The sequence below is a fragment of the Ahaetulla prasina genome, chromosome 10 (genome assembly GCF_028640845.1).
Source record: "Ahaetulla prasina isolate Xishuangbanna chromosome 10, ASM2864084v1, whole genome shotgun sequence".
Classification (NCBI taxonomy): domain Eukaryota; kingdom Metazoa; phylum Chordata; class Lepidosauria; order Squamata; family Colubridae; genus Ahaetulla; species Ahaetulla prasina.
The window spans coordinates 12,751,554-12,774,073 of record NC_080548.1 but is presented as its reverse complement, the minus strand read 5'-3'; the positions used below and the strand labels follow the sequence as shown (position 1 = coordinate 12,774,073).

The 22,520-nt window shown below is 43.4% G+C and overlaps 1 protein-coding gene across 1 annotated transcript in view; it reads right to left on the bottom strand.

Annotated features, from left to right (window-relative positions):
• Positions 1–460: 460 nt before the first annotated feature.
• CLIC4 (chloride intracellular channel 4) overlaps positions 461–22,520 on the bottom strand; it is a 68,906-nt gene continuing 46,846 nt past the window's right edge. Inside the window, exons 3-6 of the mRNA XM_058195975.1 lie at positions 18,891–19,016; positions 15,247–15,353; positions 6,528–6,709; positions 461–5,809 (exon numbers count right to left, since the gene is read on the bottom strand). Of these exons, the coding sequence (XP_058051958.1) occupies positions 5,648–5,809; positions 6,528–6,709; positions 15,247–15,353; positions 18,891–19,016 (577 nt within the window). The 3' untranslated portion in view covers positions 461–5,647. The remainder of the gene's footprint in view (positions 5,810–6,527; positions 6,710–15,246; positions 15,354–18,890; positions 19,017–22,520) is intronic.

Genomic DNA, 22,520 nt, shown 5'->3' with positions numbered 1-22,520 from the left:
CACTTCAGAAAATAGATGCTCCATTGGATGGCTAGTAACGGCAACCGTTGATTTATGTCCCTGTTCATACAAGTTATTATCAAGTGGTTTGAAACCACATTAAATGAAATAATTGGTATTCATGCATAGCAAACAGACAAGAGTAGCCATTCCTGGGAGGCTGTGGCTAGATTCTGCATTTCTACATAACTCATTGGTCTACATTCTTCCAGCTATTTCTCATAAGTAGTAATTATTTCACAGGTATTGGGGAATCAAGATAATTTCCTTCTCAGTTAAATTGGGGACAGGCTAGCCCCGCAGGCAGATAGATAACCATTTTTAAGCCAACCGATATAAGGAAAATTCCCATGTTTTACAACTGATTATTAGTTACTGCACATACACAAACAAATATATTGGAAACCATATTCATCCTCACAAATCTAAGCATCTCTCAAGAAAACAACCAAAAGCATCGTTAAGTGAAAAATATATTTTATTTTTTAAAACAATAGCTGCCAGCAGTTTGCCAGTATATCTCTAAAAGATATTCCAGAAAAGTGAAAAGAAGCATCTTACAATATGTCCTACAGATTACCAGGTATCTCTCAAAAGCCAAATAAATATCTTGCCCACTCTACGAAGTTTAAAACGTTATTGGATAATAATATTTTCAGATATAGTCAAAAGATAGAAAATTTGGCTTTTAACTAGGAAACTGGCTTCATAAGAGATAAATCTTCCTCCTTTAGTCACACTTGAAAAAAACAAGGTATTAGTGTTCAGCGTTAACATTTGATTTAGCACTGTGAACAGAATATATATATATATTGAAGTCAGCTTTTAAGAGAAAGGCAGAATCTGTGTACAAAGCTAATTTTAACTTTTACATAGCCCCCCAGTACACATATAACTGTATACAAGTAGCATCAAGGCATAAAACTTTAATTTTTAAAAAGGCACAGCAACAGCTCAATTCCTTTGGTGACCCATCTGCAATAATCCATATTTCTTCCCATGCAAACCCCGTTTATTTTTATCAATCCCTACCACCTAATCAGAACACATAGAAAGAAACCAGCATTCCATTCGGATTTAAGCTCTCACGGAAACAGTGAGATCAAGGGATGTGTTTGGAGTACATACTGGTTTCTGTCTAAATAAAAAATGAAATATTGCAAAGGCTTCACAACTTTAGCAAGGAAATTCAGCATGTTCCTGTTATGTAAAATTCTATTTGCTGAACTGACAAACAACTTTTTTTTTGGAAGGCATAACTTACGCATGTTGAAAGTTTTTACTGCAACTTTAGTGACGTTTGAGTATGTCAGCAATACTTTCTCAGCCAGCAAAATATTGCTGTCATGTTCAGGACAACAGTTCCCAGCTAGTAGCTCAGGGACAGTTTTAGGTGAGGGTCCTATATACAATTCTGTTGTGAGGATAAAGGGAGGGAAAATACCCCCCTAAAAATGGCTAAAGATTGCAAGTTTGGCCTTCTAGCTTGAAATCCTATAAATCTTAAGGTGATTTGCTCAATATTCCATAAAATTTTCGGCAGGAACAACAAAATCTTGTAAAATTTGGCAGCAAAGCTGGCTGGGGAATTCTGGGAGTTGAAGTCCTCCAGGCTTAAAGTTGCCAAGGGTGGAGACCCCTGGGACTCTAAGAGACACTTTCAGGCCACTGAATTTTCATTTTGTCAAGGAAGATAAAACTAAGACAAATACTATTCCTTCTGCATTTGCCATCATTGCCATTTAAGAACCCAGGCGAGATTGTATCTTCTTATGATTTATATTGATATTGATTGGTTCCCGATTGCTTTTTTATACCCTATGATGATCATTAAGTGTTGTACCTTAGATGATCTTTTCTTTTATGTACACTGAGGACGTATGCACCAAAGACAAATTCCTTGTGTGTTTAATCAGACTTGGCCAATAAAAAATTCAATTCAATTCAATTCAATTCTATTCTAATCTAATCTATTCTTCTTTGTTATCTGAGTTTTGGCAATACTGCATTTTAGGAAGTGTCAGGAGACCCAGCCATATAAAAAACATATAATGCATATAAAGCTATTTGTGACTAAATCTTTTCAATAATATAAAAAATGCTCGGTGATAAGATTTGATGCTGGGGGTGGTGGAAATCTTTGAAAAAATCTTTTTGTCAAGTGCCTCACACAAGAATTGCTCTGTTTCTCTTCTATGTGTCCAAGTTAAACGAAATAATTTAAAATGCTTTCCTGTATTACCTATGATTAACCTTGGACTTTCCTCAAAATGGGTAAATCATAATCAATCCAGTGGGGGTTGTGCTCTGCAAACTGGTCAGCCAAAACTTAAAATGAAGGATACTCCCTTGCAAACAAGAAGATGATTTGCATTTCAAGATAAAAGTTTTACACATCAGTGTAAAAATTACCAATATTTTTATTTTTTTTAAAAAATCCCCCATAAAGAAGACCGTTTTGAAGCTTATTATTCATAGCATTTAAAGTAAACGGAAAAGTCATTCCGTGCCTCAAGCGCTGCCCTTTTAAATGGAAGGAAATCAAATGTATCGGTCTTTTGAAACTGAATTACAGCATTGTTCCTTGATGCTGTTGTAACTGGAAAAAAACCACAACTGACCTTTTGATATATTTGTGATTGCAGCATGAAAAATAATCAGCCAGGTAAAGAGGTAAGGAACTCTTCTCTTCTCTTTCTTTCTCTTATTTTTCTAACTTTTGTTTTTCCTATATTGTGTATCTTATAGCGGTGCTTAATAACATTGATGGAAAAAAAAGTAGAGAGGTAGGAGTCAGATAAATCCCAATGTAAAACCTTAATAAAAGAGCGGAAAAGGCACTTGGCTTGCTTCACAGGTGAGGGAACTACGCAGGTTGTCTAGATAAGGCAAATAAACTGATTTTTAAAGAACACTTGCCTGAAAATTAAAAATAAAACAGTAGATTTTAGCAAGATTTTGACCTTCGCAAAAAGCAAGAAGGATGCACCTCAGCCATTAAGCTACTGTATCAAGGAAGTCAAGATGGACATGACAACCAAAGCCTTACTACCCCCTTGCTAATTTGCATCTGAATGCATTGTGGTTTGAATCACAAGCTTGCGGCCTCCACCTTTTTCTGGCAACACTCGTCCTATGGATACCCATAGGTACTTCTAGCCAGCATAGCTTTGACTGTGACTTAGGAAATGAATTCTGCATTCTGACATTCTGTCCCTTATTGACCTAAAAAGAAATCAATTGCTATTATAAGCTTGGGAATTTGTCTCAATTGTTTATAGGGATACCAAGCTTCTAAAAAAAAAGACCACAAGATTCTAAACTGATCATCCAGATCAGGGGTCTCCAACCTTGGTCCCTTTAAGACTTGTGGACTTCAACTCCCAGAATCCCTCAGCCAGCTTTGCTGGCTGAGGGACTCTGGGAGTTGAAGTCCACAAGTCTTAAAGGGACCAAGGTTGGAGACCCCTGATCCAGATCATCCAAAGTTGGCAACTTTTTTAAGACAGGTGGACTTCAACTCCCAGAATGCTGGGAGTTGAAGTCCACCCATTTTAAAAAGTTGCCAACTTTGAGAAACAACTGATCCAGAATCAAAACTAAACACTGGATTTGTGTGAGAAAATATACTGTGAACGTGCATTTCCTGTTCACCTTCCTCTTCCTCACCATTCCTCATCTGAGAGTAGGCATCAGCCCTGGTATTTGACCTTATTCCAAAATGTTGTTGAGCTGATGGATAAATGCAATTCCCAAAACTTGCCCAAGAGTTCTGCAAGCAACTTGGTCCAGCAGAGCTTTTGGTCCAGGCAGACCGGCAGGTATCGCTTTTTAAAAAGAAAATTAAGTTTCCCTTCCAAATGCAATAAGATGGCAGTTGGGCCACCATCAAGAAGCTCATTCCCTTTAAGCCAATTTAGGAAGCCCAGGTTCAATCTGAGAGCCAAAGGATGGTTTATGAAGGTAGTACTATCAAGACGTCAAGCCTTCCCTAGGCGGTGTTGTGGTCCGCCAGCAGCCTGAGGAGCTGGCAATGGACTCGGACAGCGAGGAGGCTGAGGAAGGCCTGGATGAGGGCTCTGCATCAAAGGCTGAGGTGGGGCCGGGGCCATCGCGGAGTGAGGTGCAGACTCCAGAGCCTCCAGACCTGATAGTAGTGAGGCAGAGGAACAGAAGGAGCCTGTTCCTAATGCACGCATGAGAAGAGCTGCCAGAAGGCAAGAGCAGCTCAAGCAAAGAGGACAACTCGGGAGTAGGGCCAGGAGATGATTGGCCCCTCCCATAAGGCTTAAAAGACCAACAACTGCGTTTGGGCTTTACCAGAAAACAATGTTGGTAGCTTCATCTTCTTGCATTTATTTTTGTATTGGTGTCTTCTGAACTTTTGCCGAGAAAGGCCTTTGGCAGTTTGCCTAATTGAACCAAGGTTGGTGGTAGGACTGAGGAATTTGTGTTGGGAGGAATTTGCTTTAATTTAGTTGGACTATGCTGAGAATTAGTTAATGTTATAATAAAGTTTGTTTTTACACTGAGTTTCCCACTACCTACTTGGGCCTGGTTCACAACAGGCAGGTTCGCCATAGCTATGGGTGACGAGTTGTAAGTCCTTGCACATGAAATACTACTTTAGGAAAGGGCAGACAGGACCAGCTTTCCCCATTAAGACGGTGTGCATGTGTGTGTGGGTTTAACATGGAAATGATATTCAATTAGGTACACACCTCTGTTGGGAAACTTCAGGATAAAGCTTGATGATTACTTGGCTCTTCTTTCAATACGAACCTGAAACCAGAACCCGCTTACTAGAAAAAAAACAAACCTGGATCACTTAAGTTTGGGAAGGGGCTAGAGGCGGAGATTCCACAATGGTGGCTTCACTGCCCTCTTAATGGCTGCATCTGCCCTTTTACAGAGGCAAAACAAATACCGTATTTTTCGGAGTATAAGACGCTCCGGATTATAAAACCTTTTTTGGTGAGGAAAACAAGAAAAAGAAATCTGCCTCTGCCTTCCAGCAATTTTGCCTCCTCGCAGCAAACAGCAAATAGCCTGCTTTACTTTCATTTTTGGTTTTCAGCATAGCTTGATTAGCACAAGAAAAAAAAAATCTGCTCCCAGCAATTTACCTCCCTGCAGCAAGCAGCAGAGGCCCGTGCAGCAATAGGCCATGGCAATCCCTGCAGCCTGAAACAGCTGAGAGTTGGGAGGCCATCCCACAGACAATCAACTTGTGCTAATTAGGCTGTGCTGAAGCTGAAATGGGCTGTTTCTTCTTGCTGCTTGCCGCCAGGAGGTAAATTGCTGGGAGGCAGAGCCCAAAGGGTGGGGGGCCAGTGGGTGGGCGAGGCTACATTCGGTGTATAAGACGCACCTACATTTTCACCCCATTTTAGGGGGGGAGGAAGGTGCATCTTATACTCCAAAAAATACGGCAAGCCATGTAAATATACATTTGCATTTCACAAAAGGGAGAAAGACAAATGACAATACCTGGTCTGCCCAGTGTAGCACTTGAATTAACCGCAAGATACATGCAAAGTAAATGGCTATCTTAAAAGACCAAAAAAACAGAAAAGAAAAAAAAAGAGCAGTCTGTTAAAAAAAGCTTCTGCTTATACACGTGCAACAACGCCTCTTTTTTTTTTTTTTAAGCGAGTCTTTTAGCTACGTCGCTGTAGGCGATTTCAATCTCTTTATCTCCAGGACAAGTGTTGGTGAATTCATCACGGCTATAGGCGTTCTTCAGGTATCTCCAGATGCCCGTCAGAGACTTGGGAATATCAAAGTTGCGATACTTTTTGGCCACAATCTAGGAGCAAAGAAAGAACTGGGTCTCAGTAGGGTTTTCTGGAGGAACTTGAGGGCTGAGAAAGATCTGTCTAAATCAGGGGTCTCCAACCTTGGCAACTTTAAGCCTGGGGGACTTCAACTCCCAGAATTCCCCAGCCAGAATTCTGGAAGTTGAAGTCCCCCAGGCTTAAAGTTGCTAAGGTTGGAGACCCCTGGTCTAAATGGAGTTTCTCTGAGACACACCGACACAGCATTTAATCCACTGGATTTCCTGCAGAAAGCCTCCATATAACACATCTGTTGTGTCTTGCCCGCCCTCAGAGCAACCAGGGCCTTCTTACCTGCACTAAATCCCAAAGGTGTTTTTTCAAAAGGCAACTGGACTTCTTTGGTTATTTTTCCTTGAAAACTTTCTTTCTCATCCCAGAAGCTTCTTCATTTCAGAACTAAAGAAGCTTCTGGGACGAGAAGGAAAACAACAGAGGAAGCCCAGCTTCCTTTGGCCTCAACCGTGACTTGGATGATTGAGAATCTCCACAGAAATTTAGTCTAGTGCAGGGGTCTCCAACCTTGCCAACTTTAAGACTTGTGGACTTCAACTCCCACAGCTTTGCTGGCTGAGGGATTCTGGGAGTTGAAGTCCACAAGTCTTAAAGTTGGCAAGGTTGGAGACCCCTGAGCTAGCATTAAATCTGCATGTAGGTTTGTTTCAGTTCTCGTGTCAAATTCCACCTTACTTTGACGATATGCAGCTTGGGTAACAAGTTGCAGTCCGCTAGCGTCATCTCATTCCCATCCAGGAATTTGCGCGTGGAGGCAGGGATGTCTTCCATGCTGTTCTCGTCAATCTCATCAGGGAGGGGACTAATTAAGTACTCATCCAGCTTCTGTAGAGTTTTCAAAAGACCCCTCTCTAAGGCTGCAGGGAAAAAGGCAACAGGGGAAGGGGAAAACAATAGTGAAGAATTAGAGCAGTGATGACGAACCTTTTCGGCACTGAGTGCCAAAAAGGGAGCGTGCACACATTTCTGGGCCGCAACCCAGAAAAGGAGCTGCCCAGGGCGCATTCTCGCACCCAACAATCAGGGGGGAAATGCTCCCCGTTCGGATCAGATCAGCCGATCCGGTAACGATGACGGCGGGTGGTTCGGAGAACCGGTAGCAAAAATCCCTTCCCCCCCCATGTCCAGCTGAGCTGCATAATCATCAGGGGGTGTGTTTTTTTTTACTTTTAAAAGCATTTTTTCTTCAGCTGAAAAAAATGCTTTTAAAAGTAAAAAAAAAAGCCTCTGATGATCACGGCTCAGCTGGGATCATCAGAACTTTTTAAAAGCCTTTTTTACAACCTCTTTGGCCGAAGAGGTTGTAGAAAAAATGCTTTTAAAAGTAAAAAAAAAATTGGCCACGCCCACCCAGTCATATTACCACCACCCCCACCAAGCCACGCCCACAGAACCAGTAGTAACAAATTTTACATTTCACCACTGCCAACAATGAACTTCCAGTTTCAGCTACTGAATTTCCAGTTTCAGCCAACTACTCTTCCGGGTTTCTGGTGCGCATGCGCACGCGACCATCAGCTGGCCGGCGCGCATCCTCACGCAGAACGAAAGACCAGGTCTTCTAGTTTCCAGCACTGCCGCAGGCAAAAAGGCCAGCTGATTGTCACGCATGCATGGGCACCAGAAACCCGGAAGAGGAACAGGTAACGCCGCGCGTGCCATGCGACATGGCTCTGCATGTCACTTCGGGCATGCGTGCCATAGGTTCACCATCATGGAATTAGAGCATTCCTCTGACCAGTAGTGGGTTTCAAATCCCGGTGCTACTGGTTTGCTATTGGGAGCGCGAGGGAGCTTCTGCGCATGCTCAAAGTGTTTTTGATGACTCCCGCCACTGCTGCTACCAGTTCGCCCGAACCAGGGTGAACTAGTAGCAACCCACCACTGCCTCTGACATCTCTCTAAAGCAGTGTTTTTCAACCTTGGCAGCTTTAAGATGTGTGGACTTCAACTCCCAGAATTCCCCAGCCATCAAGGTAGCCAATGGATGGAGAAGTAGCCTCTGGGAAGAGCTTGGAGTACACTTTAATGACTTCTACTGCCTTTTACTACTGCTGCTTACAAGTAGTCATCGACTTACAACAGTTCATTTAGTGACCATTTGAAATTACAACGATACTGAAAAGAGTGTCTTATGACCATTTTTTACACTTATGGCCAGTGGTGGGATTCAAATAATTTAACAACCGGTTCTCTGCCCTAATGATTTCTTTCAACAACCAGTTCACCAAACTGCTCAGAAAGTTAACAACCGGTTCTCCTGAAGTGGTGTGAACTGGCTGAATCTCACCACTGCTTATGACCATTGCAGGTCACATGATTTACATTTGGATGCTTGACCACTGACTCATATTTATGACAGTTGCTGTGTCCTACAGTCATGTGATGGTAAAGTCAATAGGGAAGCCAGATTCACTTAGCAGCGGTGTTACTAATTTAACAACTGCAGTGATTCACTTAACAAAATGTGGTGAGAAAAGCTGTAAAATGGGGCAAAACTCACTTAACAAATTTCTCACTTAACAACATAAACATTGGGCTCAATTGTAGTCATAAGTTGAGGACTACCTGCAGGGGTGAAATTCACTTACCTTCCCTACCGGTTCGCAAATGCGCACTTGCTTCGCTCACCTTCACCGTCATCCGCGCATGCACAAAGCCTTCTGCGCATGCGCAGAGGCTGAAAATCGTCACAAAAAGAGGACGCCATGATGTCCGCATGGGTGGGCGGGGCTTCATGCAGTCGGCCCTACCGTATCGCACGATCCGGATAGAACCGGCTGAATTTCGCCCCTGACTATCTGTATTGGGCTGTTCCTTCTGACATTTATTTTAATTATTGCTTTTGGTATTTTTGTTTACTTTTATTTATCCATTGGATTTCCATGCCGCTCATCTCACTAAAACAGGTAGTCCTCAACTTACAACAGTTCCTTTAGTGACCTTTCGGAGTTAAAACAGCACTGAAAAAACTGACTTGCGACAGTTTTTCACTTATGACTCATGCGGCACGCCCATGGTCACGTGTTCAAAATTCAGACTCTGGGCAACTGATTCCTTGCAATGTGATCACGTGATTCCCCCTTTGCAACCTTCTGTCGACCGAAGTCAATGCGGAAGCCAGATTCACTTTACAACTGTGTTACTAACTCAACAACTGCAGTGATTCACTTAACAACTGTGGCAAGAAAGGCCATAAAAGGTGAGGCTGTTTAGTTCCTTTGCTTGCACTTTTTTTTTTTTGCTAAAATCTCCATCACTGCTCTGGCTTGGTTCTTGCAGAACACCACCAGAGGGCGCTCTTGTTCAACCCAACTTCACTTCTTGCAAAAATCTGGGCTAAAAACAGAAGTTCCAGATCTTCTTTCATTTCAAATAGCATGAAAAGATCTGGAGACTTATTTACATAAGCTTTACAGAAGTAAAATGCCTCTGTAAATTCCCAACTGCCACACTTGGTTTCGGTTTTTTGCCTTTTGTTTTGATAAGTTTTGGGGAGCAGAGCACACTTGGTTGATTCTCTAGGGCAAATGTGGTCTCTCTAATTTTAAGAAATTACGTCCTTCATCCCTATAAAGCCTACATGTTTTTATAAGAGGTCCAAAGGAAGGCTACATATAGTTATTTGCATGGCAAGCAGCTTAGAAAGAATAAAGGAGTTGGAAGGGACCTTGGAGGTCTTCTAGTCCAACCCCCTGCTCAAGCAGGAGACCCTATACCATGTCTGTCATGACCTAGGCCCAAGTAGTTATTACCAGACACAATCAGTCCTAAACGAACATATTTTATTAGAACAGCTGAGAATTACTTCATTCTCAGCTAGTCCAAATTAATTCCAAAACAAAGTCCTTCATAAAAAGCCCTTTGGCCTTATCACAAACCTTTGCCTTCTTTGGCACCCTGCCAAAGGCTTTTCTTGGCAAGAACTCCATGAAGTTCATAAACAGGAGACAAGAAACAATTGCATCAACGTTGCTTTCCTACAAAGAGCCCAAACTCTGTTGCTGCTCTTTTAAGCCTTATGGGAGGGGCCAATCATCTCCTGGCCTTACTCCCGAGACGTCCTTTTTGCTTTAGCCGCTCTTGCCTTCTGACAGCTCTTTGCATGTGTGCACTAGGAACAGGCTCCTCCTGTTCCTCTGCCTCTCTGCTGTCCGCCTCTGGAGGCTCTGGAGTCCGCGCATCGCTCCCCGATGGCCCTGGCCCCACCTCTGCCTCCAACGCAGAGTCCTTGTCCGGGCCTTCCCCTGACTCCAGGACTGGCCCATTGTCCTCCCCAGCCTCCTCAACTGTCCGACTCCGCTGGCTGCTGGTGGACCACATCGATGTCAGACAAATGGTTCCAATCTCTTTTTTAAAACCTCCAGTGTTCGGAGCACCCACAACTTTTGGAGGGAAGCTATTCCACTGATTAATTGTTCTCACTGTCAGGAAATTTCTTCTTAATTACAGAATGCAGAATAACAAGAGTTGGATGGGACCTTGCCGGTCTTCTAGTCCAACACCTTTACTCAAGCGGTGGGCTCTGTCTTTGATAAGCTTCCATCTGTTACTTCCTGCCGTGCCTTCAGGTGCTTTGGAGAATAGGTTGACCCCCCTCTTCTTTGTGGCAGCCTTTCACAATATTGGAAGAACCGCTATCATATGATCCTAGTCCCGTGATGGCAAACCTATGGCATGCGTGCCACGGGTGGCACGTGGAGCCATATTGGTGGGCACTCAAGCTCAGCTCCGGCACAGCTGGGCCCACTGGAAGTAGGAAAACAAGCTGTTTCCTGCCTCCGCAGGGCCTGGGGCGGGGTGGGTGGGGAAGGCCTGTTTTTGCCCTCCCCAGGCTCCTAGAGAGGCTCTGGAGCCTGGGGAGAGCAAAAAACGGTCCCACCAGAAGTTGGCAAACAGGCTGTTTCTGGGCTCCAGAGGGCCTCCGGGGCAGTGGGGAAGGCCATTTTCGCCCTTCCCAGGCTCCAAGAGAGGTTCTGGAGCCTGAGGAAAGCAAAAAACGGGCCTAGAAGGCCCCCCATGCCATCACATGCCAAAAGTGAGGGGAGCATGGGGGAGGATCACACATGAATTTGCGGGGCGCAAAGAATTATGGGTATCGGCACGTGCATGCTCCCCCCGCTCCCAATGCTTCTGGCACATGATGGCAAAAAGGTTACCCATCACTGCCCTAGTCGTTCCCTTAGACAAGGCATACCCAGTTCCCACAACTGTCCATCGTAACCTCCTCCAGACCCCTAATCTACCACCCCCTTAATAATATCACCAGGAAAATAATCCCAACAGCTGAATTCCAATTAATCCTGATGCACAATGGCTCCTAGTGTTATAGGCCATGTGAGGCAATACCTTCCTTTTCCTGGAGGTGAGGCATGAGTGATTCTGCAGCGTGATGGCGTTCAGAGCTACCCATCTTATTTGCATTCTGCTTTGATTACTGTAGCCTTGTTTCATCTGAAGCAACACCGAAAGGAACTGATGGCAATTCAGAAGTTCCATATGCCTAGAGGTTGCATTTGCCACAGTGGGGAAATCTGAACCCGTTTGCTACTGGTTCGCTGGCTGCGCATGCATTCTGTGCACCATGCACGCTGCACACCAAGAGCATGTGCATGCACAGTACGCACCAAACATGTGCGCACATGCGCAGTACGTGCCAAAAAGAGACTCAGGAAGGTAAGTAGAACAGCGAGGAGGCGGAAATCAGCTGTGGCGCACAAGTTTGGGAACCTTTTTTTAAAACTTTTTTTAAAGCCTTTTTTACTACTGATTCTCTGGAACCGGTAATAAAAAATGCTTTAAAAAGGTAAAAAAAGAGGTTCTGACTATCACAGCTGTGGCGCGCGATTGTTGGAAGCTTTTTTTAAAGTTTTTAAAGCATTTTTAACTACAGGTTCCAGAAAAATGGTAGTTAAAAAATGCTTTAAAAATTTTTTTAAAAGGGTTCTGACAATTGCGTGCCACAGCTGGGATCGTCGGAATCTCTTTTTTTTACCTTTTTAAAGCATTTTTTAATACCAGTTCTGGAGAAACGTAGTAAAAAATGCTTTAAAAGTAAAAAAAAAGTTCCGACAATCAGCTGAGTGACGTGCGATCGTCAGAACTTTTTATTTTTACTTTTTAAGCATTTTTTTTACTACCGGTTCTCTGGAACCGGTAGTTAAAAATACTTTTAAAAGTTTTTTTAAAAAGTTCCAACCATCGTGCGTCACTCAGCTGATCTTTGGAACTTTTTTTTTTTTTTAATTTACAACCAGTTCAGCAAACCAGTAGCATTTTTTACTACCAGTTCACGCGAACTGGCCCGAACCAGTAGCATTTCACCCCTGATTTGCCACCAACACACCGTGCACGAATGCTGGTTTCTGGGGTGTTAAATAAAGGACCTTGTCCACGTGCAGGAAAAAATATTCTCTTCCCAGTTCTTGGCAATGCAGAAGAAACGCATCTGGGTTTTACAGCTGGGGGGGAGGGGGGGAATACACTGCCCTTTATAACTTCTGCATTGGCCTTCATGCAGATTTCTGCCAATTTGGACAAATTATGAAACGAGTGTTGCTGCAAAAGCTATTTCACTCCCATTTTGGAAATCAACATGTGTCTTTGCCCTGTTTCTCTACTCGTTGTGTTCTTCAAAGCCAAGCCCAGAGCAACAGATTTCCATACAATTATGTGCACTACAGAAAAGCCCCAGAAATCAATACGAGCTGAAGGTTTTTGTTCCCTGTGAAATTCAGCATTCTAGCAGTGTGAGTCAAAGGGCACTTTTTTTAAATTTGTGTCAAGAACAGAATTAAATTGACACACAAACCACAGAATTCAAGTGAATGCGCTGAAGGAGAGTTTTCCCCCTTAAATACAAAACACAGATGAACTGTGCTATTGAATATATTTGAACCATCGCCTTAGGAAAGTGCAGCCACGAGGAAGATGAATTTTGGAAATACTATTCTTTGAGGGGTCTTTGGTGTTCTCTGAGCACCGGACCCCTCATTTCAACCCTGAGCCAAAAATATTCTCCTTTATTAATACTCTAATTCAAGGGTGTGAAACACAAGGCCCACGGGCTGGATGTGGGCAGTGATATGGTCAGATTTGGCCCATCCTGGAAAATGTAAGGGGCCGGCCCACATTGCTTCAGCCTGGTCTACCCAATGCAGCTTTGGCCTGGTCTACCAAATGCGTAGAGGAAAGCAGTTTGGGGAGTGGCGTCAAGCTGGCCACGCCCACCCAGTTGGCCACGCCCACCCAGTCGGCCACGAACACTCGGCCCCTTGAAATCAACCACAGCCCCGATGAGGCCCTCAATGAAATTGAGTTTGACACCCCTGCTCTAATTTATCAACAGCCCTGCCAAAGGTGGGAACACTGAATCAAGGGATCGCATCCTGATGGAGTTCTATTTTTACCACTAACACACCGTTCTTAGGAGTGGTGGATTGTAACCAGTGTTACCACCGGTTCACTGCGCACGCGCTTTGCGTGACGTTTTTAAGAAGAGATTGGATAACTATTTGTCTGAAATGGTATCGCCCAGGGGCCGGCAACCTTAAACACTCAAAGAGCCATTTGGACCCGTTTCCCACAGAAAAGAAAATATCGGGAGCCACGAAACCCCTTTGACATCTAAAATAAAGATAACACTGCATATATCGGTTTTTTTTACCTTTATGCTATGGATTAAAAAACTATAATGTGTTGCATTTATGAAATCTATGAAAAACGAATTTTTATTTCTGCATGCAAAGAAAACATTTCGAACTCCAAAAACAAGATGGGTCAAAAAACTCAATAAATTGCGTGCCGGCAGGTGTCACACAATGGCGGTTGTGACGCATATTTTGAGTGACAGGGAGCCACAGCAGAGGGATGAAAGAGCCATGTGTGGCTCCAGAGCCACAGGTTGCAGACCCTTGGTATAGTCTAAGCAGGGGGTTGGACTAGAAGATCTCCAAGGTCCCTTCCAACTTCTATTCTGTTCTATTCAACAAAGATGATTAGGGGACTGGAGGCTAAAATATATGAAGAACGGTTGCAGGAACTGGGTATGTCTAGTTATTAAAGAAGGACTAGGGGAGACATGATAGCAGTGTTCCAATATCTCAGGAGTTGCCACAAAGAAGAGGGAGTCAGGCTGTTCTCCAAAGCACCTGAGGGCAGGACAAGAAGCAATGGGTGGAAACTAATCAAGGAGAGAAGCAACTTAGAACTAAGGAGAAATTTCCTGACAGTGAGAACAATTAATCAGTGGAACAACTTGCCTGCAGAAATGGTGAATGCTCCAACACTGGAAATTTTTAAGGAAATGTTGGATAACCATCTGTCTGAGATGGTGTAGGGTTTCCTGCCTGGGCAGGGGGTTGGACTAGAAGGCCTCCAAGGTCCCTTCCAACTCTGTTGTTATTATATGATTATTATTATATTCTGTTCCGTTCCATTCCGTTCCATTCCATTCCGTTCCATAACACCCAAATATAGGCAGGATCTTGACATGTCATCTTAATTGTTGTTGTCATTTTAGAAGAGACCCATTTAAAAGAGAGGTTAGCTTGTTTCTGGCCCCTGCTCACTCTCTGCTAACAGAAACATTCCTACTTCAGGTGTTTTCTTCGTGCCCTGTTGCGAAGATGCATCTGGAAGGCCTTGAGCTGAAGTAAGCAGACCGGTGCGTCTGAACAGGAAATAATTCATCACTTTTCTGCTCCTGACACAGCTGCAATAGAGGCCAGGCGGGTTCATCTCATGCTTTTGTGTAACATGCCTCTTGCCAGGTGATGGTTAGGAGTGTTGAAGTCTAATATAGTAGAGTATCTCTCATTTGGGGGAAAACTCTTTTTTAAAATCCTATTTTCTTAGGACAGGGGAAGAATTAGACTACAAGAATCCTTGACGTATGGCTTATTGAGCCCAAAATTTCTGCTATTATTAAGTGAGACAGCTCTTAAATGAGGTTTTCCCCTCCCCATTTTATGACTTTCCTCCTCATGGTTGTTAAGCGAATCACAGCAGTTGTTAAATTAGTAACACGGTTGTTAAGTGAATCTGGTTTCCCCCTTTGACTTTGCTTGTCAGAAGGTCGCCAAAGCTCATCACGTGGCACCCAGGACACTGTAAGAATAGGGATCAATGTGAGCCAGTTGCCAAGCACCTGCATTTTGATCGTGTGATCGTGAAAGGATGCTTCAACGGTCATAAGTGTGAAAAACGGCTGTGTCATTTTTCTCGGTGTTGTTGTAACTTTGAACGGTCGCTAGATGAACTGTTGTAAGTCAAAGACCTACCTGCATGTTTACACAGGAAAAAGCTGCCTTCATCAATATGACTAATTGGAGCAAGCATCCCTAACGCTACATAACAATAAAAAAAAAGAACCAACCCAGCATGGATTTCCTACCTTCGTTGGCTTCAGGTCTGGAATTCTTGATAAACGCTGAGAATTTAGCAAAGATGTCCATTCCAGCAGTATTTGATTCTGGGTGTTTTGCTGAAAGCTTTATATACCTGAAAGAGTTTAAGCGACAGCATGAGCTAGGATACAGGATTACACCTCTCGATTTATTCCTTGTGACATTCATTATTAGTAACATCCTTTTCAATACCGACTTGTGACACTCCCAACATTTGAATATTGATTTTGATCCCATATCCACTTAAGAAGTCCATATAAATTGGTCTAAAACTTGGCAACTCCAAATCTCAACCAGCAAATGCTCAGTCTTACATATTGGAAAAAAGAACCCTAATATCAAGTACAAACTTGATGGACATTACCTAACTGATGACCCCCACCCTGTCAAAGATCTTGGAGTTCTCATATCTAATGACCTTAGTGCCAAAGCTCACTGCAACTACATAGCGAAAAAAGCCCTAAGAGTTGTAAACCTAATTTTACGCAGCTTCTTTTCTAAAAACTCTACACTACTAACTAGAGCATACAAAACATTTGCCAGACCTATTCTTGAATACAGCTCATCCGTCTGGAACCCATACCACATCTCTGACATAAATACAATAGAAAGAGTCCAGAAATATTTTACTAGAAGAGTTCTTCACTCCTCCGAAAACAACAAAATACCTTATACCAACAGACTTGAAATCCTGGGATTAGAAAACTTACAACTCCGTCGACTTCGACCTGTGTTTAACACACAAAATCATCTATTGCAATATCCTTCCTATAAAAGACTACTTCAGCTTCAATCGCAATATTACAAGAGCAAAAAATAGATTCAAGCTAAATGTCAACCGCTTCAAACTTGATTGCAGAAAATATGACTTCTGTAACAGAGTTGTTAATGCTTGGAACTCATTACCTGACTCCATAGTCTCTACTCAAAATCCCAAAATCTTCAACCAAAAACTGTCTACTATTGACCTCACCCCATTTCTAAGAGGGCTATAAGGGGCGTGCATAAGAGCACAAAAGTGCCTACCGTTCCTGTCCTATTGTTCCCTTCATCATATCAAATTGATATAGTTGATGCATATTTTTATACATATATGTATATTTTCTTCAAAATATGTTGTTTTATCTATAACAATTGTTTGTGTATTCTGTTGTGACAAAAGAAATAAAAAATAATAATAATGATGCTTAGGGCTGAAATATCCAGCATGCTGCTTAGGGGTGGGTTCTACTTATCTTTACTACCGGTTCGCATCATGCGCGTTTTGATGACGTTTGGGTTAGTGGGCGGAGCCTTCCGCCGGTTTTACTACTGGTTCTATAGAACTGGTCCAAACCGGGGGCAACCCACCACTGATACTGGTAGTCCTCAACTTACAACAGTTCATTTAGTGACTGTTCAAAGTTACAACAGCCCTGAAAAAAAGTGACTTATGACCATTTTTTCACACTTTAACAGCTGTGTTTCCTAACTTAACAACTGCAGTGATTCACTCAAAACTTGTGGCCAGAAATGTTGTTAAATGGGGCAAAATTAACTTAAAACCGTCTTGCTTGCCAACAGAAATGTTTGGGCTCAGTTGTGCTCATAAGTTGAGGGCTACCTGTACCTCTAATTCTGTATCAATAGGTCCCTTGAATTTTAACTGCTCTTTGCAGACTCAGATCAAAATTTGGTCAAGGCCTAAAAGCGTGGAAGGCAATAAGATTGTGAAATGAAGTTTATTCAATATTAAAATGGGGGCAGGGGAGGAAGAGAAGGTTGATCGTGCAAACATTGGGTCCCAGAGGCCCTAAAATACCCAGTCAACCACACTTGCAGCTCACAGGTGTCGTGCTAATCATTGTTCTGCTTGCTTTGTTCCACAGCTCTTACCAACAGGAAATTCTTCCTGATATTGTCTGAATCTCCTGTCTTTTAATTTGAAGCCCCTGGTCTTTGTCGGATTCTGAATTTCAATGAAGACTAGATCCTGCTGCAACCTCTTGCAACTGACAACTAGAGCACTTATTTTTTCCCCTGTTTTACCCCATCTTTATTATGTTTAAATAACTCAAGGTGGCAAACATAGTCAAGATTCCTTCCTCCTCCTCTTTTTCCCCCAAACAACTCAGTGAGGTGAGATGAAACTCGCCCAAAGTGACACAGTCAGCTTTCATGCTTAAGAGAGGATCAGAACTTCCCTTTCCTGGTGCCCTTCATCACTAAACCAAACTGGTTCTCTATAAAATCAGGTTCAGATTTTCTAATGATTATTTGGTGGGCTTGGGGCTCAGTATCCCTTGTATCTCTTCTCTGGATCTGTTTTAGTGTAGCTGTCAAGGTTCCGAGGGACCCTACATTATTTACACTCCAATTATGACCCTGTTCCCCCCCCCCCAGGGTGTGTCATCAATCACATTCGCCACCGGAGCAATTTTGAGGATTGTAGAGGTCACTCCCCTCTGCTGTTGTAGGTAACCCTGGGATACAGCCTTGAGAGATATAAGCATGGAATATGCCTCTGTCTTTGGCTGTTGTGCCATTTCGCAGGTTTCCCATCTCCCCTGGCCTATGGCGACTCAAGAGCAGGCCAGGGATATTTTGCGAGTTGACAATCCATATCCCTTTCAAAGCGAGACGTCCAGAACTGAATATAATATTTCAAATCTAACCAGGGCAAAGTCACACCCCGCCGTGTTGTGTTGTGTGGGACAGGGCTTCTAACTGAAAAATCAGGTATATTCCAAAGTAGTTTTAAAAATAATGAGACAAAAACTGTCTTGGCAAAATAGAAGTACGCTTAGAAACAGCTCTGCCTTTACCCCTAGCTCTGGCAGTATGAGAACAGGATTGGGACAATATTTTCAGTGGTAAATTTCTGGTGTCTTCTCCTCTTATAGATAAGTAGATACCCCAATTTTTTTTTCTATCCTGAGAGACTGGCTTATCATGCTTGGGGGGTGTCTAATAACATGTAGTTAAGAGGAAAGTAGTTATCAGGCATCTCCTTTATTTTACTAATCACCTCCCCACCAGTATTCAGAGGAAAGGAAATGATGGATGGTGCCCAGCTGCTATTATTTTCCATCTTCTGTACTGTCTTTATTTCAGTGTATTTTAACGTAATTTCACCAATTTTTTTTTTCAATAAAACAAAGCTAAAAGATAAAAACTAAAAAAAAAAGCAAGTGGTCAAAAAGAAAAAAAGTAGATTAAAAAAGAGAGATAGGGAACTATATAGGGCAGGTGATAAAAGAGGAAAAAAGTAAAAATTAGGTAAAGAAACAAAAATGTGTTAAAAAGCGCACTTCCAACAACTTTTATAGAAATACGTAGCAATGGTAGTTAAGTACGAGGACCGGTTATAAGTCTCTTTTCATAAAGATGAGCCACTTGCCAAAATTTTGATCTTGCTGCAACGGTTGTAAATGTGAGGACCAGTTGCAAGTCACCTTTTTCACCGCAACTTCAAAAGATCGCTAAGCTGCAAGTGGCGGGTGACCTATGCTGGAGCCTGCAGTGCAAACAGCTACGGGTTCAATGAGCTAAGCCACACTTTTGAGAACCAGCGAGAGGCATGATGGAAAATGACAGCGTGAACCTCACTCACCCTCCTCCCCTTCTACCCAACCCTCTCAATGATACCTACTTGGGTGGGCAGAGAACTTCTTCAAGGAACTCTTCAATCTTGTTCACATCAGTTTTCACTTCGTTATTAAAGGTGATGAAAGGCGGGTGTGTCCCTGGAGCCAAGTTCTGAAGGTCTGCAGGCTTCCTGAGACAAGAGATGTTACATGGTTTACATGAAAAACAGTCCAAGGAATTCCCCAAATCGTAGTTCGCATTGTCATCTGCAATGTAACATGCCCAAGGACCAGGAGTGGGCTCAGGGGTGAAATCCAGCAGGTTCTGACAGGTTCTGGAAAACCAGTGGCAAAAATTTTGAGTAGTTCGGAGAACCAGCAAATACCACCTCTGGCTGGTCCCAGAGTGTGGTGGGATTGGAGATTTTGCAATATCCTTCCCCAAGGAGTGGGGAGGGAATGGGGATTTTGCAGTATCCTTCCCCCAGGAGTGGGGAGGGAATGGGGATTTTGCAGTATCCTTCCCCTGCCATGCCCACCAAGCCAGGAGGGGAAGAAATGGGGGGGAATAAGAGTAGGAGAGAGCGTTAGAAAGGGAGGAAGAGGGGAGAAGTGAGGGAAAGGAAGGGGAAGGAGAAAAGGGGAAGGAGAGGCGGAAAGAAGAAAGTAGAAAAGGATAGAAGGGAGGAAAGGGTAAGAGGAGAGAATGAAAGGAAGGGTTGTTGTAAAATAAGGGAGATGGAATGGTAGAAGAGCAACCCCGAATATACCCTAATTCTTTAGGATGAAGAATGAACAAATTTGAAAGTCAAAAAGTAATATGTATGATTAATAATGGATAAGAGATTGTACATTTATGCATGTTTATGAGAAATAAAAATAAAAAAAACTTTCTGTAAAAAAAATAAATAAACAGCAGGATGAAATTTTGTCGCATACAGCTCTCAAAGGATCACCACCTCCAATATACACTACATAAACATGAATGAATGAATGAATGAAAAATTATGCACATACCCACATACCCACATATATTATACGACACAGAGAAACAATACAGTCTAGTTCGGATGTATACATGCCACATTTATTTCATTTTGGGGATTCAGCTTCAACTGACCAGGTCTTTGCCCCAGCCACCCACAACATACAACTCCAGTAACGCTGAGTTCTCCATTGAACGAGGGGATACGAAGACCACTTCTGACTTGTAAAAACGTTCACCATTTTGATAAAGGGGAATATTAGCTTCCTTTTAACTGCAGTTAAAAGGAAGAAACAGCTGCGATCACACATTTCTCCTAGAAGCACGAAGCTATAAATACCTAGCCTGAAGATGACGAAGGTTTTATAATAGCAGGATTAGTTTAGAGATGTATTCCCTGACTCTGCCTTCAGCTGCTCCTGTGAGGTATTTTCCGGTTCCTGTCATATGTAGATATAGACCTGTAATGATGGCTTGTTGTGTGTCGTCTTACGATTAAAACTACTTGAAACAGGAACCAGACTTCCAATCGGCTCCAGAATTGAACGGGTGGCTTCCGGTTAGGACCTTTGTGATTCTTTGAGGGTTTAAGTTGCCTACCCTCTGGTGTAGGCTATAAATCTCTTTGGAAAGTGACAGCAGTAGATCTGTGGGGGGGGGGGGAAAGCAAACAAATTACCACCCAGCCCCAAGCAGATGCCTGCCTGTCTTCATGTCTGCTTCCTCTTGGAACAGGGTTCTGGCTTCCCACGTTCGTTCATATCAGAGGCTGTCACTGCTGTTATTACAAGACATTACCCAAAAGAAGCTTTTCAAACCCCACCCGTTCGGGAGATTCTTAGCAGAGAGGCATATGTCAAGAGTATCGGGACCCTGCAAGATGTTTGTTGGAGGAGGCTGACAAACAGACTGGCAGTTTTGAGAGAGAATGCATCTGTTGACAGGAAATTGGGGGTGAAGCATTAGTGGCTTTTTTAAAAAAAACCTGGGAATGATAACAATGGGCTCTTATTGCTAAGAACAAGATGGCTTCTTTTAAAAATGTCAGGAAGGGGAAGCAGATTTTTTTATTAAAAAAAAAAAATGGGTTCAGATTTTGAACCTTGTGCTTGAACGTCCTTTTTAGATGTTGCTTTAAGCGAAGAAAGCACAGATCTGAGCAGGGCAGAAACGGAGGAAGTTACTTTGAGCCCCAAGAAATAGGACAAGTGATGTAGTTTTAGTCGAGGTTCTGCACCTCGGGGTGACAGAGGAAAGATTTGCTTTTGAAGCACGATTAAATATAAATGTAAATATAAATGTAAAATATAAATATAGTATAGTATTAGTATTGGTAAGAGGGTATTAGTAGAGTAGAACAGAACGGAACAGAATAGAATAACAGAGTTGGAAGGGACCTTGGAGGTCTTCTAGTCCAACCCCCTGCTCAGGCAGGAAGCCCTATACCCGTGGTGGCGAACCTATGGCACGTGTGCCACCTGTGGGCACACGAGCTGTCGCCCTAAATCAACTCCACTGCGGGTGCGCCTCCCACAGGCCAGCTATTTTTTGGGTCTCTGCCGCGCGTGCGAGAGACACACGCGCATGCCCATTCCGCCCTACCTCTCCCAGGAGTCTCCTCACAGCCCGTTTTGGATGCCAGGTAAGTACAGGGCTCATGCGGAGGTTCTGGGAGGGTGAAAAATGGGCCTACCACAAGTCCAGAAATGGGCCATTTCCAGCCTCCGGAGGGCCGGGGGAGGCTGTTATCACCCTCCTGGAGATTCCACAAAAGCCTCCGGAGGCTTCAGGGAGGCCTGCTAGGCCCAAAACAGGGCATGAGGGGGGCACGCGCATATGAGCAGGGGGTGGGGAGCACGCAGGGGTCTCATATGCCTGCACAGGGGGGCGGTGGGGAGATTGTGTGTGCATGTGCAGTGGGGCAGGGCATCCGTGGGGGGCATTGCATTATGGGTGTGGGCACGTGTGTACATGATATCGCACATGCAAGCACACTTTTGGCACCTGAGGGGAAAAAAGGTTAGCAATCGCTGCCCTGTACCATTTCAGACAAACGGGTGTCCAACCTCTTCTTAAAAACTTCTGGTGTTGGAACATTTACAACTCCAGGCAAGTCATTCCACTGATTAATTGTTCTCACTGTCAGGAAATTTCTCTTTAGTTCTAGGTTGCTTCGCTCCTTGATGAGTTTCCATCCACTGCTTCTTGTCCTGCCCTCAGGTGCTTTGGAGAATAGCTTGACCCCTGACTTCATTTGCAAAGTGACTCTGCCATGCATGCCTCCTCATTTCAGTGCCATTACCGTGTGCTGCAGATACCAGTTTACAGATGCAAACAGAGTTACCTCTTCCATCCACGGCATTCTTATTTGCACCAATCAGTCCAGTTTGCAAATGTGCAGTGAGCATTGGGGCTGGCATGGGGAGGTGAAGGGAATACAGGTTTCCAGGGATTCTAATCTCACCTTCGGGCTTCGGGTTCAGTAGCTGAATTACTGCACGCCTATCCTGTCATCTTTGTTGCTTGGCATTTAGACAGGAGACACCTGGTTGATACCATTAGGGTGTGGGGATGGTGACATCAGTACGTTGATGAAACGAACCAGAACTCAGTGTCAGCAAAGTCAGATAAGGCAGTGTCTAGACAATGCAACAGGGTGGAAATTAAATCCTGATGAAGTAGAGCCGCTAGACTGGCAACTCACAGGTCT